We start from the raw sequence: 18697 nt of genomic DNA on the forward strand, positions 1-18697 counted from the left end.
GGGGGGGGGGGGGGGGGGGGGGACGGGGGGGGGGGGGGGTTCGCTCTCTAGGCAAAGCAGGTATGAGCACCTGAACAAAGGGAGTATCAGATGCAAGGTGTGGGGATTAGATGCTAAGGAATTAGCTCCTGATCTGAGGAAGAAAGACTTTCACGCATCTCGTTCTGTAGGTAAAACGGGGCTTTCCACAGATGGGAATACAGGAGATATGGAGCATTTGGGGGACGAGACAGTGAGTTGAGGGTGGGTGTGCTGCCCCTGAGGTGGTGCAGTGTCCGCACACCAGGCTCAGGTGGACGCAGCCTGGGAGGCGGAGCTGGCTGAGAGAAACAGATCTGGGATTCATCAGCATCTGGGTGGGAATGGATGAGACCACCCAGGCAGGGTCCTGGGGCAGGCAAGGGATTGAGGGCTCCCACCAGGGGCTCTGCGGTGTCACTGGTATACCCGCAGGGCTTGGCACGCATCAGCACATGGAAGCAGAAGGAACTGCTGACCATGCCTCACTGTACTGTCAGCTGAAGGCTGGGGTGGAGGAAAAGAACCATAGAAAGGAAAGAAAGAGGTATAGGAAGAGCCAGAAATGCTATCAACTTCTGGTTCACAGGACACTGCCAGCTCTCCACTGCCCTCAGGATCAAGCCCAAACTTTTAATGAGCTTAAAAGGTCACTCATGATGCAACCACTCTTCCTATGAACCAGGACTGCCCCAGCGGGCAGCTATGAATGCGCTAACGTAGATTGCCCATGGGCACGTGCAAGAGCGACCTCTGCCTAGAACGCTCCGCACAGCCCTCCCACCCCAACTCTACCCCTGGGCCTGGCAACTCCTGCTTATCATTCAGGTCTTGCTTGGATGTCACTTTGTCCTGGAAGTTTTCCTTTAATGAAGAAATCAGCCCTCCCTAATGAGGGAGTACCACATATCAGTAATTTGAAAAAGTTAAAGTCCTAACAAAATGATAAATCTTAATACTGTGCAGGACAAACACTATTGCCCCTTTCAAAAGCCTTTTTTGAGTTTGCTGAAGCTCGCTCCCTACCCCACTGTCATACTGAGTACCCCATGGTCTCTCCTCCCCCTTGCTGACCACAGGCAATTCTCAGAGGAGGTCTCATTTCAGGATGTAACTGTGTCTAAAAGAGTAATTCTGATGTGGTAAAAAACTGAGACTTGGTGAGGACCCAGCCAACAGCTGCTCAACAACCCTCTCTTTCCTTCTTGCAGGGCAGTTCTTGGTAAATGACAAAGTCTTACCATAAATTTTAGGTCTCTGGTCTTTCATTTTCCATACACCCTTGGCTCCTACGTCTAGGGTAAATGTTCCTCCAAGGGACTCCTGTACCTTCCAGTACATTCTCTATGGCTGTGTTCATCACATTGTACTTGCTGATCTGAAGACTCGTTGCCCAGTCTGTGACCTTCTCCCCACTACACAATTCAAGGGCAGAGCCTGGACATCGTGTTCACTGCTGGATCCCCAGCCTCTAGCTCCTGCTTAAGTAATAACAACTAAGCCATTACAAAGCATTCCTGTGTACAGCACTGTTCTAATCCTTTCCAGGTACCAAACTTACTTAGCTCTCACAGTGATCCTATTAAGACATGTACTAGTATTATTCCAATTTAGTAGATGTGGATGCCAGGCACAGAGAGGTTAAGTCACTGATTCAAGACCACAGATCCACTAAGTGGTGAAACTAGGACTTTAACCTGGTGGCCTGACTTCAAAACCATTCATAGATGGTGGCTGCTCAAAAAAGTAGCCTGTTTTCCTTTAAATTGTTATTTATTGTGCGATATCTCTGTGAACAAAATGTATAGTTTTTCTCCAGAATATAGTGTGCAGGAAGTAGCATGGCAAAGATACATACACCCTTAGCCACTGTGCAGAGGCATGGGCTCAGATTTTATTTTTTAAATTCTACCAAAAAAAAAAAGATTAAAAGCTATGAAAAGGCACAGGAATTGACAGTGTTGTGGAAGTAAAAGACAGTTAAAACCTATTGGTCCTTAAATAGCAACTTTCTAAGCACAGTATAGAGAATTCAACCCCCCATCCGCCACTCATTAGCAAGTGACTGAACCCATTAAACCCCAGTTTCCTCATCAGTAAATGGCAATAACAACAACACTGACCTTCCAGGTTGCTGTCAGCAACACCTGAAATAGAATTAATGTAAACTTGGTAGAGCCTGCACACAGTAACTCTGTAGCTATTTTTATAATTTACCTAAAATTAGGTAAGCAAATCAAGTTAACTGAATTTACTTAATTTTATACAAAGCCAGTAGAGCTTAATAAAATACCTCAAATATAATTCAATAAAATACTCAAGAGCCTCCTAGAGCAGTATTATAAATGTTACCATATGTTATCATTAATTAGCTAAATGAGTAGGACACAATTCAAATTCCATTCACCTATTTATTTATTCAGAAGGTTGAGCTTCTGAAGACACTCCCCCACATTTAATTAATAACGTTAAGTACAAAGTACTAAGGTTCCATCAGTTGTTGTACTGATAAAAACAAAAAAATGGTGATTTGTTGTTAAAACACATTAGTATATTGATTAATATCAAATGCTAAGTATGATATTAATACAAAACCTTCCATGAACTCCACACCCTGAGAACAGGGGGCACGTACTACTATTATAACAAACAAATATTCCAGACTTTTATCATATCACTTCATTCCCCATTAGATTGCAAATGAAGAGTACTACCAGAGACTGTCCCCAAAAATCTAATCTCCAGATAGAAATAATTTACATGAAATGCCACCAGCAACATGTATCAGACGACCAAAGGGTCATGAATTGAAACAGAAGCTAAAAAATCAGTAGGCTTTCCTTGAGAACAGAGTTAAACTGTTCTCCAGAGGTTAACAAGAGGATATTGCAGGGAGGGTGTATCCACTCAGAGTCTCCTGCAAGCCTAAGATCAGACTGATGGAAACCTTTATCACTGGCCAGGTTAACCATATGCTCTCAAACAGTACAGCACGACTGTACATAGATCTAAGTGTCACTTACAGGGACTAACTTCAAAATTAGTCTATATATTAATACAACCCGTTGGTGCAAGCCATTTTTGGAGTTCTTTCTTTTCAGAAGCACTGTAAAATTCTCTGGCACACACAGCTGCCTGAGGTGGGTTACTACCTCAGCAGACAAGAGACTCATCTCCTGATATGCCCTCCTGGACAGGCCAGTTCTGCATGGATTCCAGCACATGCTTTATATTTCCCCAGGGACGCAAATGCACTGGGGTGTACCATCTCAGGTGAGAGCTGGGCATGGTTCCCCACCAAATGGTACTGACTGGCAATTCGGAGTCCCGACTTGTAATCAGGGGGACCCAAGTTTGAATCCCATCTGCTGCCACCTTCTAACTCCATGACACTAGGCAATATTTAACTTCTCTATGCCACACCTTCCTCATCCAAGAAATGGGGATAATTCTACTTCCCTTAGAGGGCTACTGTGCAGATTAAATGAGCTAATATCTCTGAAATGTTAATGCAGTGTCTGCACCAGCCACCATTTACTGACTTTTTGCTCTTGCTTTTATAATGATTAATAACTAGTTCAGCCAATCTAGGTCAGACTTGAGTAAAGCTATCTGATGAGCAGAAACAAAAATTTACTTGGAAAAAATGCTTTTGCATTCCCTTCCCTGTTATAATTTCTTGAAAAGTGCTTAAACAAACTTTATTGAATTTGCTTGGCCTTTCTTAGAAAATGCTTCTCATATTTATTCAGCCATGATGCTCCAAGACTAGGCTTTATTGCGAAACACAGAAGCTGTGCCTGTAGCTGAATAACGGCATAAAACAGAAATAAAAATAATTCCCTAAATACAAATATACAGTACAGAGCAGCAAACTAGATTAGTAAAACAGTCCCCCATCTTCTTTTTCCATCTTAGAAACATTTGGTTATCACCTTTCTCTCTGAAAAATGCCAGATGCCATCCTCTATTCCCTATACATTTTTCTGTGGAGGTTTTGAAGAACTCTCTCTTTTCTAGTTTCTGGAAAAAGACATTTGCTCCCTCTTGGTCTGGCTTCTACCTAGCAATTAATTAAAAGCACGGGAGTCAATAGTTTACCAAGAATCTTTCAGTGGCTGTGCACATAGCTATGGCAAGATCAGAAACCCAAAGTTTTCCATTTAAGGGATTATAATTATTCTCCATAGAAGAAAGGGTTTAAAAACCAATTGCTTTAGGGCATGGGGATAAGTGGTGATATTTATAGGAAAATATTAACATGCCAGGTCAATGCAGTATATGAATCATTTCAAGTAAAAGTTGTAACTATGATTTTGGTGAACAATACAGAGAATTCTGTGTTCATTTTTTTTATTAAGAACTCAAGAAAAAAATGCCAACAATGATTTCTGAGATCCAGAAAGTCTAATAAATAATACTTAAATTCATAATTTTCACTAATTGGTTTTGGACTGCTCAGGGTCTTTCTAAATCAGCAAATTTTTACACTAAAAATAAGTTTATACTCCTTAAAGTGAATTTAAGTAGAATTCTGTGGTGAGGTATACAACAAAAGATTATGCTTTTAAGGCAGTAAGGAGCAAAAGAAAATTTACTTCCACTATGGGAAAAGCTTAATCATTAAGGAAAATAAGGCCATTTCCGTCTTACTTCGGGTGCTTGTGGAAAGAATTATCATTTTCCTGGGTCATGGTACACAGCGCACGTACATGTTCAGAGGCTCTTCAGGGAGGAGAATGACAGTCCTCGAGTTAGGTTTGTGTAGTGTGGCACATTTTCCACAGTGAAACCCACTCACCAGCTTTCCCCTCTGCTGGGCCGACCTGGTTTCTCGCAAAGTATACACATCCCCGCAGACGGAGATCTCACGCCACACCCCGGGCTGGGACTCCTCAGTGAAGCCCCCTCTTGGATGCATCACCAGGACACCATTCGTAGTGAGCCCATCCATGTGGCCATCAGGGTTTTTCCACTTTGCTGCCTTTTCCTGGAGAGCACACCACAGAACAGAAAAAGCACGCTAAGATGACTTTTAAAATGAAGAGGTTCTGGGGCTGCCTGGTTAGCTCAGCTGGTTAGGGTGCAGCCTTGTAACACCAAGGTCACTGGTTTGGATCCCCATACGTCCAGCTGCCAAAAATCCCCCAAAAGTGACTGCCCCCAAATGAAGGTATTCTGGAATCTCTTTAAAATACTATGTAGGTGCAGAAGGGAGGAAAGTGATAAATTTTCATTTCCTATTTAAAGCTAATAATCACAAGAATATGCAAGTATTCTGACAATATGCAAGAAGCACTAAAATAGAAGAATGATTTGTCAGTGGACACACATTCCACTTCTTCCTCACAGATTCTTTTTAATACCCCCCAGCTGCCCCATGTGATTCCAGAAATCTAGCATGTTTCCTGTCTTCAGTTGGACTTGTCCATGGCTTTTATCCTGCTATCTAAAAATTTAGAGTAGGATGAATGCTTTTTATATGCATGCATTATCTGGATACAGAAGGAAAGACAGTCATAAAAAAAAATCTTAAAAAATCATAAAAGTACAAAATTTCTAAAAACGTTAAGCCATCAAGTTGAGGCCATTATGTTTTCATACAAACCACTGTTTATATCCTCAAAGGTAGGAGGCAAAAGCAGCTTGATATAATGGCAAGACAGACATTCTTGGTTGCCTGTGCCACAGCGATGCCCCTTTTCTTCTTGGTGATAGAGACCAGATACTGTTCAAATGTTGGGGGGAGGTGGGTATAAATCCTGATTAGTATAAACCAATTATCGCAGCCCTCTTCCCAATGGCTGGTGTAGGGGGGTGGTCACATTACTGGGATCTAGCCAGTGAGACATGGATGACGTCTGGGAGAATTCCAGAAAAGGTCTCTGTGCTGTAAGAAGAGACGAGGAGGAAACAGCTCCCCTGCTGCCACCTCTTTGCCTCTTTGGCTGGAAGTTGTCACGTTGCAGGGGATGTCCGGAATTGCGGGAGCCGGGGGCCAGCTCTCAGACACAAGACCTTCCCTGTGGAGGCTGGCGCTCCAAGAGAGGCAGAGGGCAAGACAAAGAGAACCTGTGTCCCTAAGTGTTGCGGACACACTGCGTCAACCAGCCCTGGAGCTGGCCTTCCTTGGTGCTTCTTCTTATGTGGGACAATGCATTCTCATTATTGTTTAGGCCATTTTGAGTGTTTTTTGGTTTTTTTCCTCCTGCAAAATATCCTAATTCAAAAGAGAACTATATTAAAACTGGATATTCACTAAAACTTTTGGGGTTCATTTACAAGGAAACCCTGTGAGGGCAGGAGTTTTTACATCTATATCATCCAGTGTGGAACACAGCAAACACTCAATAAAACATTTTTGAATGAATGGATAAATAACTCAGTAACACTTTCCTTTGAGCTCTAATGGTCTAGATTTGGCCATTTATTTTTCTCTCTGAAATATACCTCTTAAATCTACCACCAATACATTATGCACAATGTTAATACATACACTTTTAAGAAAGTAATTACTGCATTATTATAACTAATATAGCAAATATCGCAAGTAATAATTCAGATTTTTAATAATAGCTTTTCCAACTGGCCACCTGAAGGGTGAAATCTCAGAATCTAACTAATCACGCAAAGCCAATGAAATGTTCTATGCCATAGTAATGGGTGTTTTTCTTGAAATAACAGACTAATAAACAGTACTTACTCCAAGAAATATGTTTTTGGAAGAGTCAAATCCGGCTGCAAATATCCGTGCTGTGTACGGCTCATTCCTGTCACACACTATCCTGCAGGCGAACCTGGAGATGGTGCTCTGTGTGATTTGGGCTTCGTCATTGTTCTGACCACCAGAAATTGTGTCTGTAACAACGAAGTCGATAGGGCTTTCTGTTGATCTGCCCACCTAAATAAATCAAATACGCTCATGATTCACTTGAAAAATATCAGGTTACCATATTTTCTCCCCATGGAATGGGTGTTCAGGATCCCTTTAACATTCATTCTATTTGCTGTGAGGGTCAGAATTTAATGAAAAATTTTTAGTTGTACCCCTTTCCCTATTTAACTAAGGGAGATATTATGGTAACTATCAGACTTTTAAAAAAAATTTCTACTTTATTTATTGTGGTATGAACACAACATGAGATCTACTCTCTTAACAAATATTTGAGTACACAATACAGTAATTTTTGCCTTTAGGTACAATGTTGTACAGCAGATACCAGGAACTTATCATCTAGCTTAACTGGAACTTTAATGAAAAATTTTTAGTTGTACCCCTTTCCCTATTTAACTAAGGGAGATATTATGGTAACTATCAGATTTTTTAAAAAAATTTCTACTTTATTTATTGTGGTATGAACACAACATGAGATCTACTCTCTTAACAAATATTTGAGTACACAATACAGTAATTTTCACCTTTAGGTACAATGTTGTACAGCAGATACCAGGAACTTATCATCTAGCTTAACTGGAACTTTACACCTGTTAGTCCACAGGATTTTAAATACGTAATAACTTCGTATAGCATACATTATACGAAGTTATACGAGTTTCTGTCAACCTCATGGAAGAGGGCAAAAAATTTTCAAGCTCTGTTATAAACTCAAAGCTAAAACCACCCTCTCCTAGAATGTCACACTGCTCATTCTCGGCTACAGAAACTCCTCTCTTCCAGAAGGGCTACATTCTGAGTTCATCCAAATAAATTAATGTCTTGATAAATTAACTGAAATTGACTGTAAAACATGAAATTTTATTCCAACTGGAATATACTGCTAGGATCATTTATTTTAAATCATGATAATTACCTGACTAGTCACATAAAATTTGCTTATCAATTCACTTCCATTTAAATCTAACCTCTAGGAAGGCTAATAAAATTTTATACTTTAGAACACAAGCCTCATGTTGCTTTTGCCAGGAAAAAAATCTAAGTCACTTTGCTACTGATAAATCACTCAATGTAGTAAACTTACAGCCTGACTGACCATTCTTTTGACTACTGAATCAACACCACATTATTTTAAAGGCAGTCATGCAGACAAGCCAAGACGTTTCTGAATTTCATGTGATATTCATAGAGTGCTGATATTCATATAGTAGCTATAGTGAGAATTTTTCCCCATTCAGTACTTTAGATTTTATATTGATAAGAAAAGTTGGGTTTGCCTGGATGTGAGCTGAAGCCAGTACAGGTAAGATGGTACTGAAGCAGCTGGAAGGACCTCCCTCACCTTTCCTCCACCAATTACCCACCTCCCTGCATCTGTAACTTTATGTTCTGACTTCCCTCCTATGATAAGTATGGAATGTTATTGCTCCTACCCAAGAACAATATTCTCCTCTTCCCAAGGACTTTGCTCCTGATATAATCTCCTCTCTCTCCTGAATTATCAATTTTTCCCTTTACACTAGATCATGCCATTGGCTCTTAAACACATTCTGGAGTTTCTCAAATCCTGTGGTTAAAGGACCAGTTTGTTTGTTTTCGTTTTAAATTTCAACCTGTCACTGATACCTTTAAAAAACACAACAAAAATGAGTACTAGAAAAATGATCTATGCTCAGATGTTTCAGCAATGCCAAACTGCTATGTAAGTTTCCAAACGCTACCTTGTCAATTTTCACAGTAGTGTTATTCTGTACTGTTGCATACATTTCACTGTTCATGGAGCACAGTTTGAATAGCCCTGCTCTGACTAGCCTCCCATCTTTAAAAAACACTTTCCTTCACCTGTAAGCAACCCTCAAGCTCTAGCCTCACTTCTCTGATTCACTTCACAGCAATACTTCTTAGCAAAACTGTCACTAGTTACTCCTTCCATTTCTCACCCATCTCTTTAACTTCCCTCCTCAACCCACTCAAACCGAGCTTCCCTTCCTACGACTCTATTGAAACCACTCATGCTACTGCTCCAAGTATCAACATATTCCTAAATCCAGGGCTTATAATGAGCCAGCGTTCCCTGGTACCCTGTATCTGGTAATAAAATAATGAACCACTTCTAGGCTAGTTGGTAAATAGCCCCCCCCTTCTCTTCTCTTTCTGTTATTTCCCTAGTAATCTCATTAAATCCCATTTATTAGCCTCAAAGCCCTCATCTCTCCCCTGAGCATCAGACTAGCACTCCCAGTCTCCACTTGGACCCCCTTTCAGCCCCTGGATTTCCCTATGTCACCGACTGTCTGGCATCCAATTTGCTCAGGCTAAAATTCAAACCCAAGAATTATCCTTGTTTCTTCCCTTCCTCCGCACCCACCTCAGCCCTCTGTAGAAACCCTGTCACCTGTACCTCCAAAACACATCTCCAGTTCTTCCACTTGTGTGATCTTAGTTCCAGTTACCATCTTCTCTTACTTGGATTCCATTTCCTTAGCCTCCAAACTGGTCTCCCTGTTTTCATACTTGTCTTCTAGATTCTTCCCCATACAGTAGTTAGAGATATCTCACAAAAATATAAATTAGATTTTATCTCTCCCCTGCTTAAAATGTGCTGACAGCTTCCCCAAATCCTTAGAATAAAACCCAAACTCTTCACCTGGCCGGAAGGCCCTCCCTCTCCTGTTCATCTCATTTCACCCCCTCCTCCTCTCTGCTGCTTGTTGACTTGGGTTCTTTGCACTTGGTGTTTCTCTGCCTGGAATGCTTGCTCATTTGTGGTCTGTCTCCTCTAGAATGCAGACTCCATGAGAAGGGAGCCTTAGCTCCCTACCCCCAGCAGCAGATGAGTATCTGACACAGTAAATACCCAAGAAAAGAAAATGACAGAGGATTGTGACAGTGAACTTGAATGCTGTGAAACACACACACATGCATATAATGTTTCAACATACTGAAAAAATGTAGATATTCTTTAACATTTTTCTCTTATCTAAACAGATGCTAATTAAATGTCACCATCTAAAACTACGTAAACCATCGAATTAAAAGCCAAACTAAACAAAAACCAAACCCAAAACATAAGGCATCATGGCACCCAGGCTCAAAGCCTGTGAAATTAAGAAATGGGAGGGGAAAAAGACCACTTTGCACTGGCTGCGGGACCCAGCCAGTCTCCTGCCCCTGTGGTCAATGTGCGTGTGGCACCACACTGCACCGCAGGGACTCTTGTGAGACATTCCACCACTTCCTCTCATTCCTTCCACGCACTAGCTTCCTTCTTCATATTTTACTTTCTTTTTTTTTTTTTTTTTTTTTTTTCTAAAACTACGTAAACCATCGAATTAAAAGCCAAACAAACAAAAACCAAACCCAAAACATAAGGCATCATGGCACCCAGGCTCAAAGCCTGTGAAATTAAGAAATGGGAGGGGAAAAAGACCACTTCGCACTGGCTGCGGGACCCAGCCAGTCTCCTGCCCCTGCGGTCAACGTGCGTGTGGCACCACACTGCACCGCAGGGACTCTTGTGAGACATTCCACCACTTCCTCTCATTCCTTCCACGCACTAGCTTTCTTCTTCATATTTTACTTTCTTTTTAGGCTCTTCTCTCTTGCCTTTCTTTCATTCTTCCTTCTCCACAAAATAATTACTAAGATCTTATTCTGGTTATATTAATTCAGACTTTCTCACACCTAATCAATCCAGCCCCTAAATTCAGATCTAGCGTTGCAATAATATTTCCAAGTTCTGAGCCCACTATCTGATTCCACTGTGGGAAACGCGGCACAAGGATCCTTTGTGATTCATTCTGATGTTCGGCTTTTAGATCCTCAGTTAACCTAGAAGTCACTTTAATGGGAATGGCCAAAACGAACAGCCCTCCACACGAAGGTCCATACTTGAGAAATGTGAATGCTTCAGTGCTTTTTGTCAGTGGTAGGTTTGGACACATAAACCTGCTAAAAAGAGGAAAAAATTTAAAATGAGCTTGTCTTTTTAATAATGAACAGCCCTCCACACGAAGGTCCATACTTGAGAAATGTGAATGCTTCAGTGCTTTTTGTCAGTGGTAGTTTTGGACACATAAACCTGCTAAAAAGAGGAAAAAATTTAAAATGAGCTTGTCTTTTTAATAAAAATGATAAATGTGTGATGTTTTCTTAAAAATATATACATTTTTCTTTGGCTTTCTATGCTTTATTTAGAGAGGTTGAGCTGGTACTGTGTAGAGAATGAGGAACTCAGGAAACCTAAACCTCAGTTCTGCCACGAATGCTTTCTCCGACCTTAGTACAAGTTACTTTTCCTTTCAAAGACCCAGCTTTCTCAGCTATGTAATTAAGAGGTGGGTATAAATTGGTTTTTCTCAGAGGGTGGTCCATGAACCACTGATGGTCTCTGAGACCCTGTCAAGGGGTCCAGGTCCATGAGGCCAAAATTCCTTTCATAATAAAACGAAGAGCCATTTACCTTTTCCACTGTGTTGGGTGCTAAAGCAATGGTGGGGAAAACTACTGGTGTTTTAGCACAAATCGAAGCAGTGACACCAAAATGTAAGAATGGTCATTATATTATTCATTGTTATGGACTTGCAGTTTAAAAAATTATTAATTTATTAAATCGTCAGTCTTTCAATAGTCTTCCCATTCTGTCTGACAAAATGGGAAATACACATAAAGCACTTATAAGTTAGTAACAGGAAGTTAAAGAAAGCCAACTAAATCTTTAATTCATACTGCAGAGATGAGAAGGAAGAAAGTGAACAATTTGAGCAGAATGTGTCTGTACAATAGTGAAGAGGACACATGTCACAACATGTCACTGAAGAGACAAGTGGAGCATCCCTAATCCAAAAATCTGGAATCCAAAATGCTCCAAAATTTGAAACTTTTTTAGCTTTTGTATTTTCTGATTAGGGATGGCCAACTGGTAAGTATAATAATGCAAATATACCAAAATCTAAAAAACTTCTGGTCCCAAGCATTTTGCATAAGGAATATTCAACCTGTACTACATGAAATTTTGAAAAATTACTAAGAAACAAGATTCTCCTTAAAGAAATTCAGTATCTCCCATTTGAATAGTATTTGACTTACCTATTACATGTGCCAACCCAGTAAACTTTTGATTTTAAGTGGTAAAAAACATCACTGACAGTTATCAAATATTCTTGATTAACTTTTTAAAGTATTAAGAATCCTCTGTATCCATGTAAAAAACTCTTACAAATCTTTACTATAAGTAGTAAGAAAAATCTTATAAGTCTTCACTACAGTAAGTGCTAAAAAAGTATTATAAATTGAAAAAGCATAATTTTGGTAAGTAATAAAAAAAAGAAATAATTGTGGAGTTCCATAAATATATCAACAGGGAAGTATATGAATATACTTATTAGGAAGAGATTTGCTTTGATAGGATGAGAAGAAAAGACATTTAAAAGATTATAAAATGGAATGGCATAGAGAGTAAAACTACTGTTAATATTTTGCCCAAATCTGATAAATCTTTCTTTTGAGTTCAAACTGGCACTTATAACTATGTCCATGTCTGTGATCATATCTATCTGTATTTCATCTGTCTGTGTGTATGTCTAGGATTGTGAGGTTTTTTTTGGCGTTTTTCTTTTAATAGCTAACACATTCACACTGTTCCAAAATCAAAAAGTGTGAAATATCTCCCTGTATACCACCAACCCAGTTCCCTTCCCCACAAAGACAACTGCTAATATCTTGTTTATCCTTTTAGAGATTTTTAATGCATATGAGCATTATTTAAAGCATTTAACAATAGTAATTTAACATTTAATATATTTCATATTATTTAGTATGTTTAATAAGTTATTCAATTTATTAATATTTAACATTAAGTAGTCTTAACTGAATATAATACTATCAATATGACTTAATATACTTAACAATACAACATTAATATATAATTCATTTAATATGTTTGTAGCACTTTCCGTGTCCACACATAAAGTGTTTCCTTATTCTGTTTTACTGCCTTGGAGAACTACACTATGTAGCTGTACCAAATTTACTGAACTGGTCCCCTACTGAAAGACATTTAGGTTGTTTCCAATCTTTTTTGCTATTAAGCAATGCTTTGAGCAATAACTTTATACAAATGTCATTTTGCAGGTATGTAAGGATACCCCTGGGGTAAATCTCTATAAAAAGAAGAGCTGAGTCAAACCATGCAATCATTTTGTATTTTTCATAAGTATTTCCAAATCATTACCCCATAGAGGTTACACCAATTTATAGGATGTAAGAGAGCATCTGTTTCCCTCACATCTTTGACAAAACCTTTTGGATTTCTGCAAATCTGTAAGTGAAGAATGGTATCTCTGTGTGATTTTAATTCACACCTCTCTTTATATAAGTGAGGTTGACCATATTTTCTTATTTTTGAAAGCTATTTATTTTCTCTTTTTGATGAACTGCCAAATCTTTTTCCATTTGTCTGTTTGACTGTAGTTCTTTTCCTCAGCTGTTTCTAGGAGTACCTCAGATATTTGAAACATTAACCCTTTATGATCCCCTCACTTGCCATCTGCCTTTTGTTTTTATTTTATTATCTTTTGACCAAACAGAAATTTAACTATCTAAAAGACAAAATTTATGAACCATTTCTTTTATGGTTTGTGGGTTTTGTCTCATAATTTTGAAGTTACAGGATAATTCCCTATATTTTCTTCTAATACTTCTGCTTAATTAAAAAAAAATCTTTAAATCTTTGATCTACTTGAAATTTTATGTTGTGAGGTGCTGACACAACCAGGATAATTCCCTATATTTTCTTCTAATACTTCTGCTTAATTAAAAAAAAAATCTTTAAATCTTTGATCTACTTGAAATTTTATGTTGTGAGGTGCTGACACAACTTTTTTTCCCAGATGGCTAATTTATACCATTTGTACTATTAATTTTAAATGTGATGGATACAAGAAAAGCAGATATTTGTCCCAAAGTTTGAAAGTTTAGACAAAGATGATTTTGCTTTAGGCTGTTTCTTATCAGTCTGAGGTGCTGATGTTCACAACCACTGCCAATATATTTTTAAATGATATAGAATTTTATTTCTTTCTTGACAAAAAGGACTGATGTAGGTGGTCCAGATTTGTCGTGTACTTCAAGATGTTACAGAAAACAGGGTAGAAGAGCTAGGGCATTTCTTTCTAGTCTCATCTCTCTTTCATAGATATGTTTATATGTGTGTGTGTGCATATAAAAAATAAAGTATGGTCTGGGCATTTGCCTGTTCTCACTTATCGTATTTCCTATTTAATAATCATGTAATGGCTACACAGTGTTTTGCATCTAACTATACCAAACTGTAACCATTCTCACCTACTGCTGGAAATGTAGATTTCTAGTTTTTTATTAAAATAGACAAAAATCATTTATATTTTTATTGGCCATTTATATTTCTTCTTTTTAGAATGACACATTTTGTTGTCTATTTTTTAAAGTATGGGAAAAGAAATTCATATATTACAGGTATCAATTCTTCGTCTACTTGATTTGTTGCCTAAATTTTCCCTAGTTTGCCATTTAATTTTCTTGACCTTCACAAAGAAGCTAAGATGTGTAAAATAAAATTTATTTCTTCATTTGTTATTAATCCTTCTCCACTCCAAGAATATGAGTTCTCCTAAAGTGTGTTCTAGGACTTTTTGTTCCTTCACTTCCACATAGAAATGGTTATTCTCTCTAAATTTATTAAGCACAGGACATAGTGTCAGTATCCATCATACTTTTAACATTTGCTTCACATTATTTATTTAATAATTTAAATGCAAACCCTCATTACTCCCAACTTACGTTTCCTTTTTTCCTTTATTAGCCTAAATTTAAATTTTCTGTTGTTTTAATGTACCAAACCTTGGTTATATTTATTAATTCTCTTCCTTTTTAATTCATTTATTGATGATTATTTATTTCCTTCCTCATGCATTCTTTTGATATATTTCTGGACTTTCTATTATATACCACTAAAATTATTTCTAAACCCATCCCATCCTGAGTCATTTTTTTAAAAAGAATTTTTGAGATAAATGTTTAGTTGTTTGATTTTCATTCATTCATTTTTTAAAAAAAATAATAAAAGGACTTAAGGCATTTTCTTCTGAGTAAGAAGCAGCCACATCCCATGAGTTTTGTTACATAATGCTTCCACTGTTATTTTCAGAATGGTCTATAATTGTACTTTGATTCAAGTGTTATTTGGAAAATATTTTGAATATGCTGGCTTTTTTTTTTTTTTTTTCCTTTTTGTCTTTTTTCGTGTCCGGCAATGGATCGCAACCCTCAGTGTTGCGCCCGTACCAGACCGGGACCGGCAACGGGATCGCAACCCTCGGTGTTGCGCCCACACCTCACTCAGCCAATGAGCAGGAACCGGTCTGTATGTGGGATCCGAACCCTCGGTGGGAGCACCGCCGCACTCCCAAGCGGCGCACTGTAGCAGTGTGCCACCAGGCCGGCCCAGAATATGCTGGCTTTTAAAAGTAGGTGGCTTTAAAATATTTTATTGCTATTAATGTCTATTTTTATTGAATTTAGATCTGCAAATGTAGCCTGTATAATTTCCTTTTACAATTTTAGAATTAACTTTTTTCTTAACCTTTGAAAAACCAAACAGAAATGATCTTTTTATTATTTTCACTTCATTCCCCCAGGACATTACCAAACACCTCTGTGCTTGAAGTTCTGATTACATATCAAAATACAGAACTGAAGGGAAAAAATGCTAAGGTTTCCAGTAAAAAAGAAAGATGTTACCTGAAACATATCCGTATCTTTATCATGCGTGTACTCGACCACCACAGTCTGATTTCTTGACAAAGTGTAGGATATACTGTGTTGACCTTTGCAGCTGATAGCCTAATAATAAAATTTTATAAATATAAAAACTCATTAAAATTTCATTTTAACAACTTCAATTAACAACGACAACTCAATCATAACTACAATTCTGTCTATAGTTAAGAGTCATCATTCTACCAGCAACACCTAGCACAAGCCAGCATTTTCCTAACAGTCATGGCCTGTCCCTATGCTCTGTCCCCTGAACCACAGAGGAGCCAACAGTCACAATTCTGATTTCATCTAATATTCTGTATTATGAATAATATTTTATTTAAATCAAATAAAAGTTAATTTACTAGTTTACAATACTTGACTTAATAATATTCCCAGAAAAACATAAACTTTCTCCATATTACTAAACTCAGTGACAGAATTTTAGGCTAATATGGCGATTTATTCACAATTTTAAAATTATTTCACACAACAGATAAGTCAACAACATTTTGTTATATTATCTATCCTAGGTGAGAGATATTATAAGCATAGTAAAAAAAATCATTGAAAAAAACTATGGTCTATCAGGATTTCTATATAATAATGTACTGTTCTAGCCAATGATAACCATATTGGTGCACTGCTCTACATCTTATTTAAATCTTGTATAAGCAGTTGCTTAACCCAGATCTTTTCTAAATTAATAAATAAGGTAGTTAACTTAGTTTTACCCCTTTTCTATTTTTAGACTAGAAAAGCAAGTTTTTTTTTTAAAATAATCTAGAAATAACAAGATAAGATACTGCTCTTATTTTTTCCATAATGATATATTTGAACACATCTTACGTTGTACTCATATACTTTTAATATTTCTAAATTAATAAAGAAATTGATTTAAATTTGACTCCACATTATTTCAATTACATTTTATCCATTCTATTTTAACCTAATTTACCTTCATTTCCATTCTTTTACATTAAGTTTAATGAATAAAACTTTAATAAGGCTTTCTATTAGACATTTATTGAATGATGACACTATATGAAGACCAAGAAAGCTTGGAAGTAGCTGGACACATATAGCATGTTAATGAAAATGTACCAAACATTTATATTTGACTAATGTAATTGCATAGAACAATAAATAGTACAACATTCCAAATCAACTTTGAAGTTAGCTTGGTTAATTTCATGGTTACTTAATAATATGCCTTGAGGAACTTCATGATTGAACTGATATTTTATTTTACTTGTTTTATTAAGATAATATAAGTATTAGAAATAATACAGATCTTTAATATGACTGGAAATCTCAAAAATACTTCTTGAACTATTTGACTCTACTAACAATCATAATCTTAAATTTTCATTGGTCTGAGTCAGATAAACTCAATGGTATTGGTTGTGACATTTTTTGAAAGCCAAATTTAAAAAGAACTATTTTCAGTTTAAAATAAGGGGCTGTGATGCAAGTGTGAAGTAGACTGTGGTATCATTTCACAATGTGTATGTATATCACTTAAAAAATGTCCCTTGTATTTAAATTGCTTTCATTTATAAAAATATCAACTCAAACAGAACTTTCTTGGTATACACATGTTACATAAAAAAAGAATTTCTATAGTTTGCCAGTTACCTGCAAAACAAGGAGTTAAGGCTGGCCAGTTAGCTCAGCTGGTTAGAGAGCAGCCTCCTAACACCAATGTCAAGGGTTTGGTTCCCCATACTGGCCAGCCCCCCACCCCCCAAAAAAACTTTTTTAAAAAAAGGAGTTAACATGCCCCTGTAACATAAAACCTTTTAAAAGTTACACATTTTTTGTATGATGGTGCCTTCTTAAGTACAGTGTTTCTCAAACTTCAGCAAAGTTGCCTTAACAGGAAGAAAGTTACCTGAACCTTGGCGATATATGGGACAGCTGCCCTTAAGTGAAGTTTCCCATGCTTAAAACATCTTACCTTAAATTATAAATTTTGTTTTCTATTCTGTAACGTGCTTGCTAGTTTTAACATTTAAACATTTCTCCCAAATTTGCTGGGAAATCAATGCCCCAGGAAGATTCGCTATGCGCCACCCCATGGCCTAGTACAATCCTGGGCAAAGTGCCCTGGAGACACGTCCATGCCACTTTGGGAAGCATAGAAACCACCATTTCATAGGTTCTAAGTCGTTACTGGACCTGATTCTTCCGCAGTGGTTTTATTCTAAAAAAATTCTTATGACCCAAACTATATAAGCCTATGTAACACCTGAAAAAGTCTATTTATATGGAAAGCATCACCATGAGTGGAAACTGCCCACAGCAAAGGGGAGCCTTGCCTAGGCCCCAAACAGAAAAGGAAGCATTGGTATATTGAGGCCTTGAATGCCTGATACAGGACACGTTGAATGTTAAACCCATTTAAAGAAAATCTGTAATTTCCAACTTCTGCCAGTTATTTATGTCGCTAAAGGTGAATGGCCAGGGCTAGGAAAGGTGAATGCTCTTGGGTGAGGAAAACACTTTTTCTGTGCCTTTTTGATTAGGAAAGTTCTAGCTGAGGACTATGATTTGGAGGCCTCTGGATTTGGGGAAGATGAGGATGTGGGAAAAGAGACTGTGCAAGGAGAAACAAGTCTCCAGAAGGTGGAGAGTGGCTCTGATGCAGCAGGGAATGCATGCCCTGTAGTAGAGGTGGCTGAGGAACTTCATAATTAGCATGACATCCACCTCAAAGTTACCTCCAGTGCCAGCAGGGATTTCCCTCTGGTAATACCAAGCCAGGAGAGGAGTCCTGCCCATACGAGATCCCTGAGTGCTGGTGTCCAAATAGGCCGCACCCGCAGGGAGCAGACGCATGGCGATGAGCTGGCCCAAGAAGACTGAGACTTAAGCCAGAACTAGGATGTGGAGCAAAAAAAGGTGGCAGTCGAAACCAGGGCAACTAAGGCCACCTGAGAAGTAATGGAGAGGTGCAGACTTCCCTCAGTTACAGGATCTTGTTTG

General features: G+C 38.0%; 1 protein-coding gene across 1 annotated transcript in view; it reads right to left on the reverse strand.

The window, feature by feature from the left end:
• Nucleotides 1-18697, reverse strand: part of PELI2 (pellino E3 ubiquitin protein ligase family member 2) — a 136734-nt gene that overhangs the window by 3885 nt on the left and 114152 nt on the right. Inside the window, exons 3-5 of the mRNA XM_008578580.1 lie at nucleotides 15692-15793; nucleotides 6722-6919; nucleotides 4820-5008 (exon numbers count right to left, since the gene is read on the reverse strand). Coding sequence (XP_008576802.1) covers nucleotides 4820-5008; nucleotides 6722-6919; nucleotides 15692-15793 — 489 coding nt within the window. The remainder of the gene's footprint in view (nucleotides 1-4819; nucleotides 5009-6721; nucleotides 6920-15691; nucleotides 15794-18697) is intronic.

The sequence above is a fragment of the Galeopterus variegatus genome, unplaced genomic scaffold (genome assembly GCF_000696425.1).
Source record: "Galeopterus variegatus unplaced genomic scaffold, G_variegatus-3.0.2 Scaffold1722, whole genome shotgun sequence".
NCBI lineage: Eukaryota > Metazoa > Chordata > Mammalia > Dermoptera > Cynocephalidae > Galeopterus > Galeopterus variegatus.